This window comes from Leucoraja erinacea, chromosome 22 (assembly GCF_028641065.1).
Source record: "Leucoraja erinacea ecotype New England chromosome 22, Leri_hhj_1, whole genome shotgun sequence".
Taxonomy (NCBI): domain Eukaryota; kingdom Metazoa; phylum Chordata; class Chondrichthyes; order Rajiformes; family Rajidae; genus Leucoraja; species Leucoraja erinaceus.
Window position 1 is genome coordinate 34,287,263 of NC_073398.1, and position 27,565 is coordinate 34,314,827.

At 46.0% G+C, this 27,565-nt stretch overlaps 1 protein-coding gene across 1 annotated transcript in view; it reads right to left on the reverse strand.

The window, feature by feature from the left end:
* Nucleotides 1–294: 294 nt before the first annotated feature.
* taf3 (TAF3 RNA polymerase II, TATA box binding protein (TBP)-associated facto) overlaps nt 295–27,565 on the reverse strand; it is a 175,323-nt gene continuing 148,052 nt past the window's right edge. Inside the window, exons 4-7 of the mRNA XM_055653432.1 lie at nt 21,687–21,769; nt 7,222–7,486; nt 1,787–1,893; nt 295–816 (exon numbers count right to left, since the gene is read on the reverse strand). Of these exons, the coding sequence (XP_055509407.1) occupies nt 702–816; nt 1,787–1,893; nt 7,222–7,486; nt 21,687–21,769 (570 nt within the window). The 3' untranslated portion in view covers nt 295–701. The remainder of the gene's footprint in view (nt 817–1,786; nt 1,894–7,221; nt 7,487–21,686; nt 21,770–27,565) is intronic.

A 27,565-nucleotide genomic window follows, 5' to 3' on the forward strand; every position in this document is an offset into this window, starting at 1 on the left:
CTGCAAACCTCCGTGTCTTTGGGACGTGGGAGGAAAGCGAAGGAAAAGTCCACGCGATCTCGGGGAGAACGTGCAAACTCCGCACAAACACACACATACACACAGACGGCACCTGAGGTGAGGATCGAACCCGGGTCTCTAGCGCTGTGAGGCAGCGGTTCCACCCGCTGCACCACCGTGTACTGTTGATTTGAAGGCAGTGTAGTCAACCGATTGAAATTCTGAAGGCATATTGTACGACCCATTCACTTTGTAAAAGTGGCATTACAAATACATAACTTTCCAATACAGACCTTTTTTTGTAAAAAAATGTAATTTATTCTCTTTCTAAACCTTAGCAATCCACTATTGGTTACAATCACCATGCTGCTGTTGGTTAAAGGAATGAGAATTCTGAGCAGAGAAGATAAAATATATTACAAGCATAATAACTACCAGGATGATGACGGTTCGGTACAGAATGCAAAAAATGATTGTGGTGTGTATATAATACAAACTTTCATTTTAAAAGTATACAATTAATTACACAAAAAGGCTAACAATAGGTTTCAATCTCCAGCCTTTTACCTGGGGTGGAATTTGAGTACTTTCTTTTATTGACTGCAATGTACAAGGCCATTCAATCACACAATTTATCAACGTCCTTTCAAGAAAAGGGAAGAATCGGCTGCAAGATATAAAAGGATGTGAGGGTTACCCTCTTAGTGAGCTCGAGACTTCTTTCGCTTATGTTTTTTCTCCTTCTTCTTGTTGATGCACTTGGGGCAGAACCACTGTACCTCGTCTGGAGGGGCCGCCGAGATTCCAACGCAGGGCCTGGAGAAAATGGGAACAAAACGCAAGATGTTTAGTTTAGTTAACGGCCCTGCGGAGTCCGCAGCGGCCAGCGATATCCGGAACACTAACCCGACACACGAGGGACAAGTCAATTGGCCTGCAAACCTGTACGGCTTTGGAGCGTGGGAGAAAACTGGAGAAAACCCACGCAGGTCACGGGGAGAAAGTACAAATATCGTACAGACAGCACCCGTGGTCAGGATCGAACTGGGGTCTCTGGCGCTGTGAGGCAGCAGCTCTACCCGCTGCGTCACTGTGCCACAACGGTCTTTGCAATTTGAGTTACCTCGACTGAGTCCCAGGTTCAACCCTGACCTCGGCCGCTGTCTGTGTGGAGCTTGTACGTTCTCCCTGTCTCAGAGTGCTCTAGTTGACTCCCACGTCACAATGACGTGCGGGTTGGTCGGTCGATTGGCCTTGGGTCAATTGAAGAATCTGGGGAGTTGATGGGTGAGTAGGGAGAATATAAATGGGATTGGGGCAGGATTAGTTTAACCGGGTGACTGTTCTTCCGAGCTGTATCTCTCCATGACTCTGACGAGGCTGCAGTTTAGTTTAGTTTAGAGATACAGCATGGAAACAAGTCCTTCGGCTCACCATGTCCACACCGACCAGCGATCACCCCGTACACTAGCACTACAAGGGACAATTTACAATTTTTACCGATGCAAATTAAACTACAAACCTGCACGTCTTTGGAGTGTGGGAGGAAACCGGAGAAAACCCACGCAGGTCACGGGGAGAACGTGCACACTCCGTACAGACAGCACCCGTAGTCAGGATGGAACTCGGGTCTCTGGCGCTGCGAGTCTAAAGTCTAATTCAGGATATAGCCACCTTGTCATGCCGTTCGTTCAGCCTCCCTTCAATGGGACTCAGTTAGTTGAGGGTTAGCGCTCTCTATCGTGAGTGGCTGCACAGAAGGTAAAGGATTGCCAAGATTTCTTACCAGTGGTACCAGTCATCACAGTCGTCACAACCGATCATCGGGCTGCCGTCATCAGCCTTGTTACAACCAGGACAAATCCAGATCTGATTCCCCCACTCATCGCGAATCTGGGGGAATGAAAGGGGAAGGGGGTTGAGGAAAAGCAGCTTTCAGATCAACGGTCGACCCCTAAATGGCTCAGGGTACCAATCAGTCAGCACCGGAATACTTCGCCATCCTTCCCGCGTTTACGGACCGTGCACGCGAGCGTTTGGCAGCACAGGGCCTCGCCTCGACTCGCTGGAGTTTAGAAGGATAGAGGGGGAACCTCCTTGAAACATACAGAACAGTGAAAGGTGGATGTGGAGAGGGAGAGGATGTTTCCACTAGTGGGAGAGTCTAGGACCAGAGGGCACAGCCACACGATAAAAGGACGTATCTTCAGAAAGGAGATGAGGAGGAATTTCTTTACGCAGAGGGTGGTGAATCTGTGGAACTCAATCAAGGGGATGATATATTTTGTTGATCATGAAACAGAGGAAAGGAAACAAAAGCCTTTCATAAGTTCATCAGCGATAGAAGCAGAATTAGTCAACTGGGCACACTGAGTCTACTCCTCGGTTCAATCACGGCTGATCTATCTTTCCCTCTCAACCCCATTCTCGTGCCTTCTCCACATAACCCTTGACACCCGTACTAATCAAGAATCTGGCGATCTCGAGCATAAAAATATCCATTGTCGGCCACCACAGCCGTCTGTGGCAATAAGTTCCACAGATTCACCACCCTCTAAAGAAATTCCTCCTCATCTCCTTTCTAATGGTATGTCCTTTTATTCTGATGCTGTGCCCTCTGGTTCTAGACTCTCCCACTAGTGGAAACATCCTCTCCGTATCCACTCTATCCAGGCCTTTCACTATTCGGTAAGTTTCAATGAGGTGTCCCCTCATCCTGCCTGACCCGCTGAGTTACTCTGGCACTTTGTGTGTTTCCTTCAGAAAGTTAATGTGCTCAGTTAGATATATCATTGATCCCAAAACTTCCAGTTATAGAGTGATACAGCGTGGAAACAGGCCCTTCGGCCCAACTTACTCACACCGGCCAACAATGTCACATCTATACAAGTCTCACCTCCGTGCATTTGGTCCATATCCCTCCAAACCTGTCCTATCCATGTACCTAACTGTCTAATTGTTTGTTAAACTTGGGGGTCCCAGCCTCAACTCCCTCCTCTGGCAGCTTATTCCATACATCCATCACCGTTGAGTGAACAAGTTACTCCTCAGATTCCTGTTAAATCTTTTCCCCTTCACCTTTAACCCATGTCCTCTGATTCTCGATTATCCTACTCTGGGCAAGAGACTGTGCATCTATTCTTGTCATGATGTTGTACACCTCTATAAGATCACCCCTCATCCTCCTGCACTCCAAGGAATAGAGTCCTAGCCTGCTCAACCTCTCCCTGTAGCACAGACCCTCGAGTCCTGGCAACATCCTCGTAAATCTTCTCTGTACCCTTTGCAGCTTGACAACATCTTTCCTATAAGATGGTGCCCAGAACTGAAAACAATACTGTCTGACCACCGTCTTATACAACTGCAACATGACCTCCCAACTTCTATACTTAATACTCTGACTGATGAAGGCCAATCAGCCAAAAGCCTTTTTGACCACCTTATCTACCTGCGAATCCACCTTCAAGGAACCATGCACCTGTACTCCTAGATCCCTCTGCTCTACACACTCTCCAGAGGCCTACCATTCACTGTGAAGATCGTGCCATATTACTCTTCCCAAAATGAAACACCTCACCTTTCTCTGTATTAAATTCCATCAACCATTCCTCCGCCCACCTGGCCAATCGATCCAGATCCTGCTGCAATCGTTCACAACCATCTTCACTATCTGCAAAACCACTCACTTTAGTTTCATCTGCAAACTTGCTAATCTTGCCCTGTACGTTCTCATCCAAATCATGGATGTAGATGACAAACAGTAACGGGCCCAGCACCGAACCCTGAGGCACACCACTAGTCACAGGCATCCAGTCCGGGAAGCAACATTTCACCATCACCCTCTGCTTCCTTCCATGGAGCCAATTTTCTATTCAAATTACATCCGAATCTCACTATTTCAAGAGTCAAGAGAGTTTTATTGTCATGTGTCCCAGATAGGACAATGAAATTCTTGCTTGCTGCAGCACAACACAGTATGTAAACATAATACAGAACAGGAGATAAAAGTTCAGTGTGTCTATATACTATACACCATATATATACACAACATATAAACAGGTAAAGTACAGTAGTAATAATAGATTGTTATTGTTCAGAGCTTGTTTGATGTCGTGTTTAATAGCCTGATGGCTGTGGGGATGAAGCTGTTATGAACCTGGATGTTCCAGATTTCAAGCTCCTGTACCTTCTTCCCGATGGCAAAGGAGGGATGAGTGTGTGGTCAGGATGGTGTGAGTCCTTGATGACAGGTGCAGGTTACAGTGTAAACACTGTACTTTGTGGAGAAGAACATGCATTTATGGACCGTGTATTTCAGAACCAGGAAAGGGAGCAAACTAACTGTCGTAGCAACTGGAACAAGGGAAGTGGGCGGTCGATGTGAGAGGATACGACAGCTTCCTCCGCTAGTCGTACATTCCACAATGATCGCTTCCCTCGGGAGCGCAGTGCGGGAGACCAGAATTACTGGTCAAAAGCAACAGTCTGAAGAAGGGTCTCGACCCGAAACGTGACCCATTCCTTCTCTCCAGAGATGCTACCTGTCCCGCTGAGTTACTCCAGCATTTTGTACCTAGCTTGAACACACATTTTGAAATGAGCCCCAAATTCACCAGGGAATATCCTAATTTCCTGAGCAAATTCAACAAATCAATGAAACTCAACTGTCACATGTATCTAGGTGCATTGAAGTGCTTTGTTTTTGGGTACAACCCGGTCAAATCACACAGCAGGCCTCACCGAGGCAGTACACAAGTGTCGCCACGTTTCTGCTGTCGACAAAGTTACTAAAGGTTCATCGAACAGTTTCATTTTCTGCTGGTAGCGGCGACCCAGTCCTGTCTCCGCACGTGGTGGCAGCCGCCCCGTTTGTTCCTAGAGCCCCTCCCCCCCTCTGATTTTGTTCTCTGCCCCCCCCCTGTTCTCCCCCCCCTTGTTCTCCCCCCTGTGACCCCCCCCTTGTTCTCAGTGCCCCCCCCCCCCCGCTGACCCCCTTGTTCTCAGTGTTGACCCCCCCTTGTTCTCAGTGCCCCTCCCCCCCCTTGTTCTCAGGTGACCCCCCCTGTTCTCAGTGCCCCTCCCCCCCCCCTGCCCCCCCCCCCCTTGTTCTCAGTGCCCCTCCCCCCCCGCTGACCCCCCCTTGTTCTCAGTGCCCCCCCCCCCCTGGTGACCCCCCCTTGTTCTCAGTGCCCCTCCCCCCCCGCTGACCCCCCCTTGTTCTCAGTGCCCCTCCCCCCCTGGTGACCCCCCCCTTGTTCTCAGTGCCCCTCCCCCCCGCGCTGGCCCCCCCTTGTTCTCAGTGCCCCTCCCCCCCCCGCTGACCCCCCCTTGTTCTCAGTGCCCCTCCCCCCCCGCTGGCCCCCCCTTGTTCTCAGTGCCCCTCCCCCCCCGCTGACCCCCCCTTGTTCTCAGTGCCCCTCCCCCCCCTGTGTGACCCCCCCCTTGTTCTCAGTGCCCCTCCCCCCCCGCTGACCCCCCCTTGTTCTCAGTGCCCCTCCCCCCCTGGTGACCCCCCCTTGTTCTCAGTGCCCCTCCCCCCCCGCTGACCCCCCCCTCTGCTCTCAGTGTGCCCCCCCCCTTCCCCGCTGGGTCCCCCCCTTCATTCTCGCCGGCCCCCCGCCTGGTTGCTCTCGACAGCGACAGCGATGGGGCAACTAACAGAAGGCTAGAGAGATATTAGAGTGACACAGCGTTGAAACAGGCGCTTCAGCTCACCGAGTCCATGCCGACCATCGATCACCCATACGCTAGTCCTATGCCATCCTGCTTTTGCACCTTGCACGCCCGGGGCAATCTACAGCGGGCCAGGTATCCTCCAACCCTGCCCGTCTTTGGGATGTGGGAGGAAACCGGAGCACCGGGAGAAACAGGCTTTGCAATGCAACTTCTGCACTTTGAGGGGCTCTCGTTAACATCTCCTTTGAGCACAATGTAAGGCGGTAGCGTGGCACAGCCTCCACCCCCCCAAATTGCCCCATATGTGTAGAGAGTGGCTGCAAAAGCACGATAACACCAAAGATAGACACAAGATGTGGGAGTTAGATGTGGCCCTTGTGGCTAAGGGGATCAGGGGGTATGGAGAGAAGGCAGGTACGGGATACTGAGTTGGATGATCAGCCATGATCATATTGAATGGCGGTGCAGGCTCGAAGGGCCGAATGGCCTACTCCTGCACCTAATTTCTATGTTTCTATGTTTCTATGCTGGAGTAACGCAGCGGGTCAGGCAGCATCTCTGGAGAGAAGGAATGGGTGATGTTCTAGGTCAGTCTCCCTTCAACACTCTCCCGAAACGCCACCCATTCCTTCTCCCCAGAGACGCTGCCTGACCCGCTGAGTTACTCCAACATTTTATGTCTATCTTTGATTTAAACCAGCATCTGCAGTTCCTTCTTACACATAGGATAGCACAGAACTAGTTGAAACGGGTGATTGCTGGTCGGAGGGCTGAAGGGCCTGTTTCCTCTCTGTATCTCTAAAAAACTAAAACATAAAAATACATAAATGCAGTGCTCCCCTTCAGTAAAGTGTTTACCTTTAGTAACCCTTAGTAAGAAAGAACTTTAGTCATCGCCAGTAAACATAGCGTATCTTGTGTAAGGTCATAAGGTGATCGGAGCAGAATTAGGTCATTCGGCCAATCCAATCCACTCCGCCATTTAATTATGGCTTATCTATCTCTCTCTCCTCACCCCATTTTCCTGCCTTCTACTACAAAAGACTACAAAAAGTAGTAAACGCTGCCCAGTCCATCATCGGCTCTGACCTCCCTTCCATCGAGGGGATTTATCACAGTCGCTGCCTCAAAAAGGCTGGCAGTATCATCAAGGACCCACACCATCCTGGCCACACACTCATCTCCCTGCTACCTTCAGGTAGAAGGTACAGGAGCCTGAAGACTGCAACGTCCAGGTTCAGGAATAGCTACTTCCCCGCAGCCATCAGGCTATTAAACTTGGCTCGGTCAAAACTCTGAACATTAATAGCCCATTATCTGTTATTTGCACTTTATCAGTTTATTTATTCATGTGTGTATATATTTATATAATGGTATATGGACACACTGATCTGTTCTGTATTCATGCCTACTATGTTCTGTTATGCTGAAGCAAAGTAAGAATTTCATTGACCTATCTGGGACACATGACAATGAACTCACTTGACTTGACTCTTGAGTAACGAGAAGCTGGGAAGAATGTGAACGCACGGAGCATTTACTCACCACATAAGTGCTGACGGTTTCAGTCACCACGCTCCTGACCGGAGTCTTGGACGTTCCTGATGCGGAGCAAGTGGCAGCGGGGGAGGCCGCGGGGAGGGCGGGCGCTGGGGAGGGGACAGCCGTGGACAGGGGGAGGGGGACGGGAGTGAGAGCCGCGGCGATGTGGATGGGCGCAGGTGCTGGCGACGGAGGTGGTGGGGTCTTTGGGTGGGCCGTTGGAGGCGACGGCTTGGCCTCTGTCACTGGGACCACTTTGCTGATGACTCTGGAAGAAGAGAGAGACAGGAAACACAATTTAATGGATGCAATAAACAATAGACAATAGACAATAGGTGCAGGAGTAGGCCATTCGGCCCTTCGAGCCAGCACCGCCATTCAATGTGATCATGGCTGATCATCCCCAATCAGTACCCCGTTCCTGCCCTCTCCCCATATCCCCTGACTCCGCTATTTTTAAGAGCCCTATCTAGCTCTCTCTTGAAAGCATCCAGAGAACCGGCCTCCACCGCCCTCTGAGGCAAAGAATTCCACAGACTCACCACTCTCTGTGAGAAAAAGTGTTTCATCGTCTCCGTTCTAAATGCCTTGGTGCCCGCCACTCTTCATCGCGGTGATCTCAGTTAGTTAGGTACGTTTAGTTTGTTTAATTTACCATTATTGTCAGACTAGCCTTGATCGGACTTTGGTAGGCACAAAATGCTGGAATAACTCAGCGGGTCAGGCAGCATCTCTGGAGAGAAGGAATGGGTGACGTTTCGGGAACCGAAACGTCACCCATTCCTTCTCTCCAGAGATGCTGCCTGACCCGCTGAGTTACTTCAGCATTTTGTGTCTACCTTCGATTTTGCCAGCATCTGCAATTCTTTCTTAATGGCTTGTCCCACTTTCACGGCCTAATTCACGGCCTCTGCCGAGTTTGCCCTTGACTCATACTCGCAGCATGGTCGTCACGAGGTCATAGGTAGGTCGTGATGCTAGTCGGAGGTACTCGTGGCATCAAGTAGGTCGGGGCGTTTTTCTAGCCTGTCCATGAGGAAAAATGTCCACAAGTAAAAAAGGTTGTGAATTAGGTCGTGAAAGTGGGACAGGCCCTTTACACACTTGATCGGACTTTACTGGCTTTACCTTGCACTGAACGTTATTCCCATATCACATATCTATACACTATACACATCATGTAAATAACTCGATTGTAATCACGTGTTGTCTTAGAAACATAGAAACTAGGTGCAGGAGTAGGCCATTCGGCCCTTCGAGCCTGCACCGCCATTCAATATGATCATGGCTGATCATCCAACTCAGTATCCCGTACCTGCCTTCTCTCCATACCCCCTGATCCCCTTAGCCACAAGGGCCACATCCGCGGGCTGGTTAGCACTCAACAAAGGCTTTTCACTGTACCTCGATACACGTGACAATAAACTAAACTAAGCTGTCACGTGTACTGAGGTGGAGTGAATAGATTTTTGTTGCGTGCTATCCAGTTAGCACAACCTTCCCTCGATCATAGTAACTTTTAAACTATTTTTGCATATCTTTCATTCACTTGTTCCATATCTCTCTACATCGCCGTCTATATCTCTTGTTTCCCTCTCCCCTGACCCTCAGTCTGAAGAAGGGTCTCGACCCGAAACGTCACCCATTCCTTCTCTCCAGAGATGCTGCCTGACCCGCTGAGTTACTCCAGCATTTTGTGTCTATCATCAGCGAAAAGACTATGTGGTTACAATCAATCCGTCCATGGTGTACAGATACAGGATAAAGGGAATAATGTTTAGTGCAAGATAAAGTCCAATTAGAGATAGCTTGTAGGTCTATCTGAGCGGAGATGATAGTTGGGATAGTTAGTGTAAGAAATGCTGCTGTTGAAATAAAGATTTAAAGAGTGGAGCGATTGTAGTGAACGATAGCAGATCCACTTCTGGGAACAGCACGCAGAAAGTTGCCTTGCTTGTGCGCCATCTTGGATTCAATAGCTGCGACAATATTGCGGTCACAAGGAACTGCAGATGGTGATTCACTAAAAAAAAGTCAGAAAGTGCTGGAGCAACTCAGCGGGTCAGGCAGCATCTCTGGAGGACAGCGATAGGTGACATTCCGGGTGTGAAGAAAGATCCCGATCCAAAATGTCCTCTATCCATCCAGAGATGCTGTCTGACAAGCTGCAATGAGATTGCTGGGGGTGCAAGTGGGTCCCACCCTCTGAATGACAAAGATGTCCCATAGGTTTCTAATAATGTTGCCCCTCGCACCCTGAACCTTTGTACACTGGTTCTTGATTCGCCTACCTTGGGTGAACGACAGTGCGTTCAGCCTATCTATTCCCTTTGCGATTTTAGACACCTCTGTAAGATCTCCCTCAGATTCCTGTGCTCCTAGTCAGTCCTACCTTGCACTATAATTGGACAAAGTCAGCATGGATTTACGAAAGGTAAATCATGTCTGACGAATCTTATAGAATTTTTCGAGGATGTAACTAGTTGCGTGGATAGGGGAGAACCAGTGGATGTGGTGTATCTGGACTTCCAGAAGGCTTTCGACAAGGTCCCACATAAGAAATTAGTATACAAACTTAAAGCACAAGGCATTGGGGGTTCAGTATTGATGTGGATAGAGAACTGGCTGGCAAACAGGAAGCAAAGAGTAGGAGTAAACGGATCCTTTTCACAATGGCAGGCAGTGACTAGTGGGGTACCCCAAGGCTCAGTACTGGGACCCCAGCTATTTACAATATATATTAATGATCTGGATGAGGGAATTGAAGGCAATATCTCTAAGTTTGCGGATGACACTAAGCTGGGGGGCAGTGTTAGCTGTGAGGAGGATGCTAGGAGACTGCAGGGTGACTTGGATAGGCTGGGTGAGTGGGCAAATGTTTGGCAGATGCAGTATAATGTGGATAAATGTGAGGTTATCCATTTTGGTGGCAAAAACAGGAAAGCAGACTATTATCTAAATGGTGGCCGATTGGGAAAGGGGGAGATGCAGCGAGACCTGGGTGTCATGGTACACCAGTCATTGAAGGTAGGCATGCAGGTGCAGCAGGCAGTAAAGAAAGCGAATGGTATGTTAGCTTTCATTGCAAAAGGATTTGAGTATAGGAGCAGAGAGGTTCTACTGCAGTTGTACAGGGTCTTGGTGAGACCACACCTGGAGTATTGCGTACAGTTTTGGTCTCCAAATCTGAGGAAGGACATTATTGCCATAGAGGGAGTGCAGAGACGGTTCACCAGACTGATTCCTGGGATGTCAGGACTGTCTTATGAAGAAAGACTGGATAGACTTGGTTTATACTCTCTAGAATTTAGAAGATTGAGAGGGGATCTTATAGAAACTTACAAACTTCTTAAGGGGTTGGACAGGCTAGATGCAGGAAGATTGTTCCCGATGTTAGGGAAGTCCAGGACAAGGGGTCACAGCTTAAGGATAAAGGGGAAATCCTTTAAAACCGAGATGAGAAGTACTTTTTTCACGCAGAGAGTGGTGAATCTCTGGAACTCTCTGCCACAGAGGGTAGTTGAGGCCAGTTCATTGGCTATATTTAAGAGGGAGTTAGATGTGGCCCTTGTGGCTAAGGGGATCAGGGGGTATGGAGAGAAGGCAGGTACGGGATACTGAGTTGGATGATCAGCCATGATCATATTGAATGGCGGTGCAGGCTCGAAGGGCCGAATGCCCTACTCCTGCACCTAATTTCTATGTTTCTATGTTTCTATAAGCTCAGGCCCATCGAGTCCTGGCAACATGCTCATAAATACAGTTACAGACGATCTTCAACTTCAAAAATAATTAGCCCTTTAAATCAGAGAAACAAATCAAGCTACGGATGTCACTGTTCACTATTAGAGAAAACCTCAATTACAAATATGTACACTCAGTAGTTAATGTAAATGTTTCGCATTCATTTTCAGTAATCTCTGCATTTTTCGTTTGCTTTCAAGAGTACAGTACACAATGTCCTTTGTGTCACACCATGCCAAACTATTTTTACAAGTCTCGCATGTCTCCAGGGGGATGTCTGTCTGAAAGGTCATGTCAACCACCACTTAAGTGCAATTAAAATGTAATTAAAGTCATCATTGAAGGATTACACGAAATTATATTTGTTTGACTCATCCTGATTCAAAATGTTCACCTCCATACTGAATATAGTTTGCGTAGGAAGGTTAACAGAATTTCTTCCAGGCTGGTTGAAGCATCAGGTACACACTGATAAACCTTAGTGATATGTAAAAAACAAGTCTGAAATAGTAGGCAGACAAAAAGCTGGAGAAACTTAGCGGGCGAGGCAGCATCTATGAAGTGAAGGAATGGCTGACGTTTCGAGTCGAGACCCTTCTTCGGACTGGAATAGTGTTCAAGCTTACATTTGGTGTATACTTAATGGGCCTGTCCCACTTACGCCACTTTTTCGGCGACTGCTGGCATCCGTTATAGGTCGCCGAAAATGTTCAACATGTTGAAAATCCAGCGGCGACCAAAACGACTCTTTGCGCAACTGAGGGGTCTGCTCACGACCATACAGGCGACACCCTGGTGACATGTCGCGGGGTGAAGCCTATATGGTCGTGAGTAGTCGCCCAAAGAGTCGTAGGTAGATAAAAATGCTGGAGAAACTGAGCGGGTGCGGCAGCATCTATGCAACGAAGGAAATAGGCAACGTTTCGGGCCGAAACCCTTCTTCAGACTGATCGGCCCAAAGAGTCGTACCTTGTTCTGGTCACCGCTGGATTTTCAACATGTTGAAAATTTTCGGAGACCTTGTGGCAGGTGCCGGCAAGTCGCCGAAAGAAAACGCGTAAATGGGACAGGCCCGTATGTGTTTGTCGGTTATATATTGTGCGATTGAGAAACATGCATTTTTTTATTTTTCCTCATATGCAGCAGGTTTGGCAGGCTAGGACTTTCGTTCTTGGAGCCTCTTATAAAAAAAAAACCTTTGGATGTTAACGGCATTAGGTTATGCTACTGCTGCTTTGGAAACCGATATGTGAGCAGTAAAGCCACCATTTTAAAATGTTTGTTAAATTACATTAGACGAACCTTGAAGGATATATTACACCTAGACATAGCAATTATTTAACAAGGAGACAAACAAAGTGACCTTTCCTTAACATGTCGTTCTGACTTCAGAAAAGGGCACACAGTAAACAAAAGATTAAAAATAAAGTTGACGTTGATTGAAGTGTACAGCAATAGATTTTCAGGGCCAAAGTACTTTATATCAGGTCTTTGATTTTTACAGCATTCGATCAAAAATATATTGGAATCAAAATTTTGATGATTAACAGTATTCTGATTGATAAGACAAACTTGTATAAATCTCTAGTTTAGTTTAGTTTAGAGATACAGCACAGAAACAGGCCCTTCGGCCCACAGAGTACCTGTCGACCAGCGATCACCCCATACACTTGCACTACCCTGTACACTAGGGACAATTTACAATCTTTAGCGCAACCAATTAACCTATGAACCTGTATGACTTTGGTGTGTAGGAGGAAACCGGAGCACCCGGAGAAAACCCACGCGGTCACAGGGAGAACGTACCAACTCCGTACAGACGGAACCCGTAGTCAGGATCGAACCTGGACAGAATTCACTCAGGTCTATTTATTCAACAGTAACATTTGAAGTGCAGCTCCTCTGCTGATGATCTAATTCTCATGATCCCATCTCATTTTTAATCTATTCTGATTTTAGCATTCACTTTCAACTTCAAGCAATGGTTAGGCACAGTGAATGGATTCCAAATGGAATAATTATTGGGACCCAAGATAGACACAAAACGCTGGAGTAACTCAGCGGGACAGGCGGCATCTGTGGAGAGAAGTAAATGGGTGACATTTTGGGTCGAGATCCTTCTGAAGAACCAGCATCTGCAGTTCCATCCTACACAATAATTGTGATGAATCAGTATTGTGTAGACTGGCACAGCAGTGAGTGACGTTATGTCCACAGTGGGTGAATCGAGGACCAGAGGACATAGGTTTAAGGTGAGGGAGGAAAAATGTAAGAGGAATCTGAGGGGTAACTATGTCACACAAAGGGTGGTGGGTGTATGGTTCAGGGAGCTCCAGCATCTCCCTAATATTGAGATTTCTTGAATAAAGTTGTTATAAACAAATTGCTGTGGCAAGGTGGTGCAGCGGTAGAGTTATTGCATTAGAGCTGGTGTTGTCGGTACGGAGTTTGTACATATTCCCCGTGACCTGCGTGGGTTTTCACCGTTTTCCTCCCATACTCTAAAGACATACAGGCTTGTAGGTTTATTAGCTTAGTAGAATTGTAAATTGTCCCCAGTGTGTGTCGGATAGTGGAAGTGTGTGGGGATCGCTGGTCGGCGCGGACCTGGTGTGCCGAAGGGCCTGTTTCCGGGATGTATCTCTAAACTAAAACAATAGACAATAGATGCAGGAGTAGGCCATTCTGCCCTTCGAGCCAGCACCGCCATTCACTGTGATCACGGCTGATCATCCTCAATCAGTACCCCGTTCCTGCCTTCTCCCCATATCCCCTGACTCCGCTATCTTTAAGAGCCCTGTCTAGCTCTCTCTTGAAAGTATCCGGAGAACCGGCCTCCACCGCCCTCTGAGGCAGAGAATTCCACAGACTCACAACTCTCTGTGAAAAAAACGTTTCCTCGTCTCGGTTCTAAATGGCTTACCCCTTATTCTTAAACTGTGGCCCCTGGTTCTGGACTCCCCAACATTTGGAACATGTTTCCTGCCTCTAGTGTGTCCAAACCCTTAAAAACCTTATATGCTTCAATACGATCCCCTCTCATCCTTCTAAACTCCAGAGTGTACAAGCCCAGCCACTCCATTCTCTCAGAATATGACAGTCCCGCCATCTCGGGAATTAATCTTGTAAACCTACGCTGCACTCCCTCAATAGCAATAATGTCCTTCCTCAAATTAGGGGACCAAAACTGCACACAATACTCCAGATGTGGTCTCACCAGGGCCCTGTACAACTGCAGGACTTCTTTGCTCCTATACTCAACTTGTTATAAAGGCCAACACGCCATTCGCTTTCTTCACTGCCTGTTGTACCTGCATGCTTACTTTCATTGACTGATGAACAAGGACCCCCAGATCCTGTTGTACTTCCCCTTTTCCCAACTTGACGCGACTTGGATAGTAATCAGCCTTCCTATTTTTGCCACCAAAGTGGATAATCTCACATTTATCCACATTAAACTGCATCTGCCATGCACCTGCCCATTCACCCAACCTGCCTAAGTCACCCTGCATTCTCAAAGCATCCTCCTCACAGTTCACACTGCCACCCAGCTTTGTGACATCTGCAAATTTGCTAATGTTACTTTGAATCCCTTCGTCTACAAAAGGATGTCTGGCTGCAAAATTCCTCTTCCCTAAGGAAAGTAGAAATGATTCCTGCCCCTGACCTAACATGTAATAGTGATTAAATTGAACTGATCATGAACTCAAAATGGGTGCCGGAAGAGGGATAACCTACTTGTGACCCTCTCAAATAACCGCTTGCCAGACATAAGTAGAGTATTTTTCATCTCACTTCTATGTGGGAAAGTAAAAAGTTTAAAATAATGCTCGAGTCCCCTACTGGAATTGGTTCAAACAGCTACTGAACAGTTTAATTAGTGCAGAATGGGACATGCACAAAGACAGGACGTTATTAGGCCTGCACTTAAAAGGGTTTTTGAAGCCATTATCTGAAGCAGAATTTCCTTCCTAAAGTAATAGCTTCGGAAAAGGCTCAGGGACAGTCACAGATGTCCCGTGAACTCGGAGCTACAGCCTGGGAAATGACTCCCGGCTCCTGACAAAATTATTGTTGCAGGCAATTAAATGTAAATATCCAAATATCCAATATTCTGCATTTGAGAATATGTTTTTGGAAATAAAGGATTCCAATAAAAATACCATGTGTATATGAGACCGTCATATTTTTTAAAAATTCTGGCACATTATATCTTTTCATCACATAACTGATGCCACAATTTAGTTCATTGTCACGTGTACCGAGGTACAGTGAAAAGCTTTCAGTGCGTTCTAACCAGTCAGCAGAAAGACTATATATGATTACAACTGAGCCATTATAGTATAAAGTAGGGCCAATTTTTACATTTACAAAGCCAATTAACCTACAAACCTGTACGTCTTTGGAGTGTGGGAGGAAACCGGAGCACCCAGAGAAAACCCACGCAGGTCAGGGGGAGAACATGCAAACTCCGTAGAGACAGCACCCGTGGTCAGGATCGAACCCAGGTCTCCGGCGCTGCATTCGCTGTAAGACAGCAACTCTACCGCTGCGCCACCATGCCACTGAATCAATGCCGTTGAATGATCCTACCACAACCAGAGAGCAGTGCTGAACTACTAGTGTAGGAAGGAACTACAGACGCTGATTTAAACCGAAGGCAGACACAAAACGCTGGGGTAACTCAGCGGGACAGGCAGCATCTCCGGAGAGAAGGAATGGGTGATGTTTCGGGTCGAGACCCTTCTTCAGACTACTATCTACTTCTTTGGTGACCCTCGGACTATCCTTGATCGGGCTTTGCTGGCTTTACCTTGCACTAAATGTTATTCCCTTATCATGTATATACACACTGTAAATGGCTCGACTATAATCAAGTATTGTCTTGCTGCCGACTGGATAGCACGCTCAAAAGCTTTTCATTGTACCTCGGTACACGTGACAATAAACTGAACTGAGCATACATTTTGATGGAAGGTGATACACAGTTATGTTACACAGGAAGTAAAGCCAGCAGATTAATAATCCTATTATATAGCTATTGTGTACAAACATTATACTGCCTGCCATATAAATTACCTGATCGTGATAGTGCTTTGCTCACTTAAGTCACACAATTAGTTCCGTAGCTTTTAGACAACTGTTCATTAACCAGACTCTTTAGACTCATAAGAGAGTCAATCACCTCAAAACAAAACATTTTTTTTCTCTATTGTACGAACAAGGAAGATAGATTTAATTGGCACAGCAATCTCAATTATCGTGAAAACTTCATTCTACAGACTATGGCTGGCAGAAATGTTCATCCTGCCCAACGTTTTACAGACTAAATTCGCTTTCATTTAAAATGGGTGGATAAACGGGAAGAAAGTTACAAATATGTAACTTGAGCCAGAAGTGACAAATTCGATTTTACACCATTTGAAAGTTTAGTTTAGTTTAGTTTAGAGATACAGCGCGGAAATGTGTCCTTCGGCCCACCGAGTCCTGCGATCCCCATACTATCCCGTTAGACTTATGCTACGCACTAGGGACAATTTACAATTTTTACCGAAGCCGATTAATCTACAAACCTGTACGTTTTTGGTTAGGCTGATTGTTGGTGGGATGGTTCAGTTGCCTGATAACAGCTGGGAAGAAACTGTCCCTGAATCTGGAGGTGTGCGTTCGTTTTCACACTTCTGTACCTCTTGTCTGATGGGAGAGGGGAGAAGAGGGTAGAGTGTGGGAGGAAACCGGAGCACCCGGAGAAAGCCCATGTGGTCACAGGGAGAACATTCAAACTCCGTACCAACAGCACCCATAGTCAGGATCGAACCCGGGTCTCGGGCGCTGTGAGGCAGCGACTCTACCGCTGCACCTCCGTGCCACCCCAAAATATGTCTGTCTTTGCAACAAATAATTAGCTGGTTTCAGTAGAAATAGGAGCCATGGATTTAATGATGAGTCTGAGGAGGATATGAATAGGTGATGGTCCAGGCCGGGACCCTGCTTCAGACTGATTGTCGTAGAGAGAAATAAGCTGGAAGAAAAGCGGGGGACGGGACAAAGCCTGGCAAATGATAGACGGATTCAGGTCCCACTCCACCCTTTACGTCTGGCTTCCACATTTCACACCTCTTCTCTTCTTGTCTCCGTAGTTTGGTTTAGTTTATTAATGTCCCGTGTTACGAGGTATAGTGAAAAGCTTTTCCATTGCATTCTAACCAGTCAGCAGAAAGATCGTACTTGATTACAATCAAGCTGTCCACAGTGTACATGCAGGAGGAAGGTGTATAACATTTAGTGCTAAGATTATTTCCAGGCAAAGGTACACAAAATTGCTGGAGAAACTCAGCGGGTGCAGCAGCATCTATGGAGCAAAGGAAATAGGCGACGTTTCGTCCCGAAACGTTACCTATTTCCTTCGCTCCATAGATGCTGCTGCACCCGCTGAGTTTCTCCAGCAATTTTGTGTACCTTCGATCTTCCAGCACCTGCAGTTCCTTCTTGAAAACATTAATTCCAGGCAAGTCTGATTGGAAATAGTTTGAAGGTCTCCAAGGAGGTATATGGGAGGATAAGGCCACTCTCTAGTTGGTGGTAGGATGGTTCAGTTGCCTGATAGCAGCTGGGAAGAAACTGTCCCTGAATTCGGAGGTGTGCCTTTTCACACTTCTGTATCTTTTGCCTGATGGGAGAGGGGAGAAGAGGGAGTGACGGGGTGAGACTGGTCCTTGATTATGCTGCTGGCCTTGCCGAGGCATCTCACAGACTTTTGTCTTTTCAATGCTGGCCTTTCTCACCATCTGTCAATTAAAACCCCTCTCACATGCATCCACCTACCGTTTCAAAGTCAAAGTCAATTTAGACAATAGACAACAGGTGCAGGAGTAGGCCATTCGGTCCTTTGAGCCAGCACTGCCATTCAATGTTATCATGGCTGATCATCCACAATCAGTACCCCGTTTCTGCCTTCTCCCCATATCCCCCAACTCCACAATCTTTAAGAGCCCTATCTAGCTCACTCTTGAAAGTATCCAGAGAACCTGCCTCCACCGACCTTTGAGGCAGAGAATTCCACAGACTCACCACTCTCTGTGAGAAAAAGTGTTTCCTCGTCTCCGTTCTAAATGGCTTACCCCATATTCTTAAATTGTGTGTGGGCCCTCTCATCCTTCTAAACTCCAGAGTGTACAAGCCCAGCCGCTCCAATTTTATTTGTCCCATGCACCCGAAGGTGCAGTGAAATGAATTTGCTTGGCTTTGCCCTGTCTCCTCCAGCTTTCTACCCCACAACTACAATTAGTCTGAAGGTGGGTGTTGACCTGAATCATCACCCATTCCTTCTCTCCAGAGATGCTGCCTGTCCCGCTGAGTTACTCCAGCATTTTGTGTCTAATTTCAGCTTACCCCGAACGATGTTTTTTCAGATGTAAAAGCAGTCTATAAAATCCAGCAGCAACACTTTGCTCTTAATACAGTCCTGTGAATAGGACTGAAAACATAAATGTCTAGGCCTGTGGAAACAGATCCACATAAATGCTGAAAGTTGTAGCCCTTAGAAAAAGCTACATCAAAGTAACAAACGAGAGGAGACAAGCTGCTGCTGCAATGGCACCAATAGTCCTGATGAAATTTACCACTAATTTGATTTAAAACCCAATAAATCCAACGCAATCAGTTACATTAGCAGTTAGTTGGTTATTGTACAAAGGATGAGTTTAAATAAATCACTGGTTCAAACTCACCTGGTCACAGCAGATGAATGTTTAAAACCGACAAAAGCCAATTAAATTTCAGACCCTGGAGGATAAGATCTTATGAAGTGAGTGAGGAAGGCAATTATTTATTTTTTTTGAGGCGATCACATCTACAGATAAACTCTTTATAGGGAAGCCTTGAATCCGGTGTGATGGCGAATTAAACCTCATTTGGATTTCACTATCTGCCTTGCAGAATCGTTCAACCCACATCATTCAATGTTTCCACCAATGTTTTGGCTCCTGCCGGTACTTATATGTGCAGGGATAATCTTGCGTGGATATAAGTTGTGCAGTTTGCAACCGATTTGTCAGCTCTTCCCACTTGGGCCAGCGGTAGAGTTGCCGCCTCATGGCGCCAGAGACCCCGGTTTGGTCCTGACCACGGGTGTTGTCTGTACGGAGTTTGTACCTTCTCCCCGTGACCCGCGTGGGTTATCTCCGGGTTCCTCCCACACTCCAAGGACGTACAAGGACACACTCTGGAACTCTCTGCCGCAGAGGGTAGTCGAGGCCAGTTCATTGGCTATATTTAAGAGGGAGTTAGATGTGGCCCTTGTGGCTAAGGGGATCAGAGGGTATGGAGAGAAGGCAGGTACGGGGTACTGAGTTGGATGATCAGCCATGATCATATTGAATGGCGGTGCAGGCTCGAAGGGCCGAATGGCCTACTCCTGCACCTAATTTCTATGTTTCTATGTACAGGTCTGTAGGTTAATTGGCTTTGGTAAAGAATTATATAGAATTATGAGAGGGGTAGATAGGGTGGACAGTCAGAACCTTTTTTCTCCAAGATGGAAAAATCAAAACTGCTTCATCCACACAATAGTCTCCCTTTCTCATTACATTCACCACTAAATACATTTAACTTGGCTGAAGAGATAAAGGGTTCCTCTTCCTGAAAGGAGCGTGAGGAGATAAAAAAATAATACCTTGGACATGCAGAAAGAGATTGACTGAAGTGAGTAGGAAGATTTGTTTAACCCGATCAATCTTTTTGTTTTGTGCCTGGTCAAGTTGACAATATATTCATTTAATCCTGAGCTGTGACCCAAGAATGCCAGCATCAAATTAATATCAGAAAGGGTCATCCATTTTCTGCATTATAATACCAGGGAGTATTATTTTCCGATGTAGAAATTAAATACCATTGTTGTTTTGTTGAGGTTAGGTTAGTTTAGTTTAGTTTGATTTATTGTCATGGGCACCAAAGTACAGTGAAAAGCTTTCATTGTGAGCTAACCAACCAGATAATACATGATTACATGATCTAGCTATCCACAATGTACAGATACGTAAGAAAGGAAATGATATGAAGAGCAAGATAAAGTCCAGTAAAGTCCGATTAAAGAGAGTCCAAAGATCTCCAATGAGGTAGATAGTATGTCAGGACCACTCTCTCGTTGGTGATCGGATGGTTCAGCCGCCTGAGCCTGATAACAACTGGGACAAAACCAAAGATCCTATAGCGGAGCAAGATAGACCACTCCTGCTAAATGCAACGGGCTGACGTGTAGTATGCAACGGAGCGGAACGTGGGCTTTTTTTTCCCATCCATTTCCATAACCCGACCCGACCCGACTCGCAGTGTAATCAACGTTGCGGAGGAAAAGTTTGTGTTTTTTTTTTTTTTTTTTTTTTTTTTTGTTTATTTTATTAGAAGTTAATACAGCACAAAACAGTACAGTGGCGCCTAATTTTAGGTGCCAACTATGTAATACCGTAATCCATTCTATGTACAACCTCTAGTTTTATGTTATAAGAAAAAAGTAAGCAGATCAAGAAAAAGAAAGCAATAGAAAGGGGAAAAAGTGGAAAAATAGATGGCAGAGAGTAGAAAAACGTGAAGTGTGTATATATAAAAAAAAAAAAGGAAGAGAGAAAGAGGAGAGTAGAAATAGAAGAGAAGGCCCCTTAAAAGAGAATTTTTCAAATCTGTATTCGGAGATGTAGATCTATCCGCGTCATGAACTGAAATCGGCAATCCTTACGGCACCGCTGCATCACATGATTCCAAAAAGTCGATAAAAGGAGACCAACTCTTTAAGAATTGGTCATATTTATCTATTAGTCGGAGTCTCATTTCTTCAAGGCGTGCTATGTCCATCATATTCCTAATCCACATTTTAACAGTTGGTGTGGTTGTACTTTTCCAAAATTTAAGTATCAATGTCTTTCCAATTATTAACCCATAATTAAAAAAAACATTTTGATCTTTATTTAAATTGGTATCTTCTCCTATTATTCCAAATATAATCCATTCCGTTTTGGGTTCTATTCTTGACTTGATAATCTTTGTAAATATATCAAATATATCACTCCAAAATTTATTCAACTTTGTACATCCAACAAATGAGTGTGTTATATTAGCGTTTTGAAACAAACATTTATCGCATCTGGGAGAGACGTTTGGATAAAATTTGTTCAACCTCGTTTTTGAATAATATAGTCTAAAGTTTGTGTTAATAAATTAAAATTCTGAAAATGAGAAGATTTTTCCCAAATAACGTTTATGTTTACGAGGATGTTTCCGTAACCGGCTTCCATCTCCACATTATTATCCTATGGTATTTTTGGTGCGGAGACGGAAGCCGGTTACGGAAATGGGGCCGAAAATTACCCACGAATCTGCCCATGACCGTACTACGTCTTTTTCGTCGAGTGGACCATCTTGCTCGCTGTAGGATCTTTGGACAAAACTGTCCCTGAATCTGGAGGTGTGCGTTCGTTTTCACACTTCTGTACCTCTTGCCTGATGGGAGAGGGGAGAAGAGGGAGTGACCGGTGGGAGTGACCGGGGGTGAGATTGGTCATTGATGATGCTGCTGGCCTTGCCGAGGCAGCGTGAGGTATAGATGGAGTCAATGGAAGGGAGGGTGGTTCGTGTGATGGTCTGGGCTGCGTCCACTCGAACACACTGGAGATCACTTTAATGCAAAGAGTAAATACGCTAAATAACTTTAGAAAAAATACGGTACTCACATTTTATCCTGGCCAGCACCCACTCTCAGGGTAAGTCTTGGAATAACAGGGGAGGGAGCTGGTATAATTGGTTCCGGTTTTGCCTGCCACAGAAACACAATGATAATTACTATCTGGTAAGCTAGCTATTACCATACAGGTGGTGTATTTTCACATTATGTTCAAATAATTTCATGCTGATAAATACTGGATATTATGTATACACAAAACCAGTCATGACAGTAAAATACATTGCAACCCCAGTTTTGCATCAATTACAACATTATGGGGCTATCTTTGTGACACTAAGTCCTTCTGCAACCTGGAAATAAATTCTCTGATGAACAATTCAGATCAAAACATAGAAAATAGGTGCAAGAGCAGGCCATTCAGCCCTTTGAGCTAGCACCGCCAATCAATGGGATCATGGCTGATCATCCACAATCAGTACCCGGTTCCAGCTTTCACCTCAGATCCCTTGATTCTGTTAGCCCGAAGATCTATATCTAACTCTCTCTTGAAAACATCCAGAGAAATTGGCCTCCACTGTCTTCTGTGGCAGAGAATTCCACAGATTCATAACTCTCTGGGTGAAAAAGATTTTCCTCATCTCAGTCTTAATTGGCCTACCCCTTATTCTTAAACTGTGCCCTGGTTCTGGGCTCCCCCAACATCGGGAACATTTTTCCTGTCCAATTCCTTAAGAATTTCATATTTCTATAGAATATCCTCTCATCCTTCTAAATTCCAGTGAATGTAAGCTCTTTAGATCCTTTAGAGCTGTAATTATTTTTCTCCCGTTGACATATTTTTGCACTATAAAATGCAGTAATGATAGCACGGCGGAACTGTTGCTTGTCCTTAGATCCATATGATGGCAGAACTTCTCCTAACTAGTGAGGCACAGTGGCGCAGCGGTAGAGTTGCTGCCTTACAACACCAGAGACCCGGGTTCGATCCTGACCTCAGATGCTCTCTGTACGGAATCTGCACGTTCGCCCTGTGACCCGCGTGGGTTTTTCCGGCGTGCTCCGGTTTTCTCCCACATTCCAAAGACCTGCAGGTTAATTGGCTTCAGTAAATTGTAAATTGTCCCCATTGTGTTTAGTTTAGTGTACAGGGAGATTACTGGTCAGAATGGACTGTCGCACTTGTTTCAACGCTGTATCTCCAAACTCCAAACAATTGTTGCATCACAGCGCCAGAGACCCGGGTCCTTGATCCTGTCGACGGGTGCTGTCTGTACGGAGTTTGCACGTTCTCCCTGTGATCGCATAGGTTTTCTCCGAGTGCTCCGGTTTCCTCCCACACTCCAAACAGGTGCAGGTTTGTAGGTTAACCGGCTTGTGTGAATTGTCCTAGTGTGAAGGATAGAAGGAGTTCACAGCTGACTGGTGATCGGCGTGGACTCAGTTGGCTGAAGGACCTGTTCCCACGTTGTATCTCTAAATTAAACTGAACTATGGCAGTTCTGGGGAGATTAGGTTCTGCTGCATGTGGGCTGCCCACGTTTTAATATCTGACCCCAGTAGGAGCTATTCCTTGTCGCTAATCTCATGGAGGGATTGAAACGATGAAATAACACTTGAGGATGAAGTGGATAATTCAGTAATTTGAATGGCAAACTACTGTGGAGGAGGTGAAGGCAACCCAATACGATTTCTAGTCTTTTTTTGCTATCGGCAGGTGTTAGGCTCGACAATTATAACCCATTCTCTCCAAACTGGATTTTCTTCCAATTCAAAGTTAACAAGCAGAAAATCTAGGAGGTTAGGAAACGACTTTGTTAGGAGATGCCAACCAGAAAGGAGGATTAATGGATTTCTTGCACCACAAACGTATGCAACTAAAAAATAAATATGAAATAAAAAAGAACAACGTGTGCCTTCTTAATTACAAAGTGCTTGCATATCACGGCAAGATTGAAGTTTAAGTAACATACTCTTTTTATTTTTATTTAGAGATACAGCATGGAAACAGGCCCTTCGGCCCACTGAATCCATGCCGACCATCGATCATCCGTTTACACGAGTTCTATGTTATCCCACTCTTGCATCGACCACGTTTACACCAGGGACAATTTAGATGCCAATTCCGCACGGCTACAAACCCGCACGTCTATGGGATGTGGGAGGAAACCAGAGCAACTGGAGGAAACCCATATGGTCACGGGGAGAAAGTGCAAACTGCGTATAGACAGCACCCGTAGTCAGGATCGAACCCGGGTCTCTGGCGCCGTAAGGCAGCAACTCTACCGCTGCACCACCCTGCCATTCATGCAATGTTGTGAATAGGCACAAGGCTCTGTGGTCAGACGTTCTGCAGGACCAGGATATTTTGGCATTGGAATCGTCAACTATCTATATTCTCCAGCGATGCTGCCTGAATTACTCCAGCACTTTTGTGTCATTTGTTGTGTAAACCGGCTTGGTTCGGCAACTTGAGCACCCTGGAGCGGAAAAGACTACAAAAAGTAGTAAACACTGCTCAGTCCATCATCGGCTCTGACCTCCCTTCCATCGAGGGGATCTATCGCAGTCGCTGCCTCAAAAAGGCTGGCAGTATCATCAAGGACCCACACCATCCTGGCCACACACTCATCTCCCCGCTACCTTCAGGTAGAAGCTACAAGAGCCTGAAGACTGCAACGTCCAGGAATAGCTGCTTCCCCACAGCCATCAGGTTATTAAACTTGGCTCGAACAAAACTCTGAACATTAATAGCCCATTATCTGTTGATTTGCACTTTATCAGTTTATTTATTCATGTGTGTATATATTTATATAATGGTATATGGACACACTGATCTGTTCTGTATTCATGCCTACTATGTTCTGTTGTGCTGAAGCAAAGCAAGAATTTCATTGTCCTATCAGGGACACATGACAATAAACTCACTTGAATCTTGAATCTGCAGTTCCATGTGTCTCAATATTTTGGCATTGCTTATTGTGATCTCTCTTGCAGCAACTGTTTATGTAGAAACCGGTGAAATAAAGTGATCCATTTATGGCTCGTGCAAGATCTAGTGATAAATGATTTCACAGATCGTTATCTGATGTTGACTGATACTATTTGGCGTAAAAGAAACGGCGTAAAACAAGTCCACGTGCGCTTTTCCTAAAGATAGACACAAAATGCTGGAGTAACTCAGTGGGTCAGGCAGCATCTCCGGAGAAAAGGAATGCTCTTTACCTATGTTACCCAAAAAAGCTGGAGAAACTCAGCGGGTGCAGCAGCATCTATGGAGCGAAGGAAATAGGCAACGTTTCGGGCCGAAACCCTTCTTCAGACTGATCAGGGGCGGGGGTGGGTGGGGGCAAGAAAGGGAAAAGGAGGAGGAGCCCGAAGGCTGGGGGATGGGAGGAGACAGCAGGGGGGCTGAGGAAGGGGAGGAGACAGCAAGGACTAACAAAATTGGGAGAATTCGAAGTTCATGCCTCCAGGATGCAGACTCCCCAATCGGAATATAAGGTGCTGTTCCTCCAATTTCCGGTGCTGCTCGCTGTGGCCATGGAGGAGACCCAGGACAGAGAGGTCGGAGACGGAGTGGGAGGGGGAGTTAAAGTGCTGAGCCACCGGGAGGTCAGCTTGGTTATTGCGGACCGAGCGGAGGTGTTCGGCGAAACGATCGCCCAACCTCCGCTTGGTCTCACCGATATAGATCTGCTGACATCTAGAGCAGCGGACGCAATCGATGAGGTTGGAAGAGATGCAGGTAAACCTCTGTCGCACCTGGAACGATTGCTTGGGTCCATGAACGGAGTCGAGGGGGGAGGTAAAGGGACAAGGAACTCTTTACCTGTCCTGACTGGAGATGGAATTCTTACCAAGAATGTTAATCATCATATGATGATGTTTAAAGCCCTCCATACAGACAGCAAAGGTTTACTTGCCATCTTTTAGTTTAGTTTAGTCAATTTTCGGCTGGGACTCGGTGGGCCGAAGGGCCTGTTACCATGCTGTATCTCTAAACTAAACCAAACTACAAGACAGAGGAAAGTGGAATAGTCTATAAAACTAGGCATCTGTTACAGCAGGGGAACAGTGAAAATGATCAAACATTAAAGGCTGCACAAAGCTAGAAATGTTGGGATAACCAAGATTAAAGTACATCGTTTTTATTTCAAATGATGAACAGTTGACTGTTTAAAACCTTATGCTTCTGCCAACAGAGAATTTGCAAACAAGATTATTAGGTGATAAATGCATATAATCTCAAAATCATATCAAGTGTGATCATCTAGATTATAGTATAAAAGGCAGAGGGATTTTTTTTAATAGATTTACAAGATTATGGGCAAAATACAGGTCGACCGCCGATTTTCTGGCAACTGGCACCACCATTAATACGGACAAAATCACGAGAGAGAGCCCTTGAAACTCCGTGGAAGTCCCCCTGAAAATGTGGCGCCTAGGCTGGTTAAGGCGGCCAATGTTACTTGTGGGCCAACCTCTGCCCACAAGTAACAACATGACATACAGCGACAGTTACGAATGACTCAGAAAACACTAAACATTAATAATAATAAAATATTAATGATAAAACACCATTGATCAAGCATGTGAACCAACAAAATACCAGATCAAAGGGAGGCTACAGATTTGTGGCTGTTGAGTAGAGCAACTACTCGTGGACAAAAACTGTTTTTATGTCTGGCTGTGGCAGCTTTGACAGTCCGGAGTCGCCTTCCAGAGGGAAGTGATTCAAAGAGTTTGTGGCCAGGGTGAGAGGGGTCAGAGATGATCTTGCCCGCTCGCTTCCTGGGGTTGTAGGAATAGGAGTAGGGGTTGCAGGAATCTGGAATGATCTGCCAGACGAGGTAGTTGAGGCAGGTACTATCACAATGTTTAAAAAGCATTTGGACAGATTCTTGGATAGGATGGGTTTGGAGGGATATGGGCCAAAGGCGGTCAGATGGGCGTGTTGGTCGGCATAGTTCCATGCTGGGCCTGCTCCCATGCTGTATGGCTCTGTGACATTTCACTGGCAATCACACCTTGGCTATTACATGGTCACAAAATGCCGGAGTAACTCAGCAGGTCATAGAAACATAGAAACCAGGTGCAGGAGGAGGCCACTCGGCCCTACGAGCCAGCACCGCCATTCATTGTGATCATGGCTGATCGTTCCCAATCAATAACCCGTGCCTGCCTTCTCCCCATATCCCTTGATTCCACTAGCCCCTAGAGCTCTATCCAACTCCCTCTTAAATCCATCCAGTGACTTGGCCTCCACTGCCCTCTGTGGCAGGGAATTCCATAAATTCACAACTCTCTGGGTGAAAACTTTTTTTCTCACCTCAGTCTCAAATGGCCTCCCCTTTATTCTAAGACTGTGGCCCCTGGTTCTGGACTCGCCCAACATTGGGAATATTTTTCCTGCATCTAGCTTGTCCAGTCCTTTTATAATTTTATAGGTTTTTATAGAAACATAGAAATTGGGTGCAGGAGTAGGCCATTCAGCCCTTCGAGCCTGCACCGCCATTCAATATGATCATGGCTGATCATCCAACTCAGTATCCCGTACCTGCCTTCTCTCCATACCCCCTGATCCCTTTAGCCACAAGGGCCACATCTAACTCCCTGTTAAATATAGCCAATGAACTGGACTCAACTACCTTCTGTAGCAGAGATAACCATATAACCATATAACAATTACAGCACGGAAACAGGCTATAGAAACATAGAAACATAGAAATTAGGTGCAGGAGTAGGCCATTCGGCCCTTCGAGCCTGCACCGCCATTCAATATGATCATGGCTGATCATCCAACTCAGTATCCCGTACCTGCCTTCTCTCCATACCCCCTGATCCCCTTAGCCACAAGGGCCACATCTAACTCCCTCTTAAATATAGCCAATGAACTGGCCTCAACTACCCTCTGTGGCAGAGAGTTCC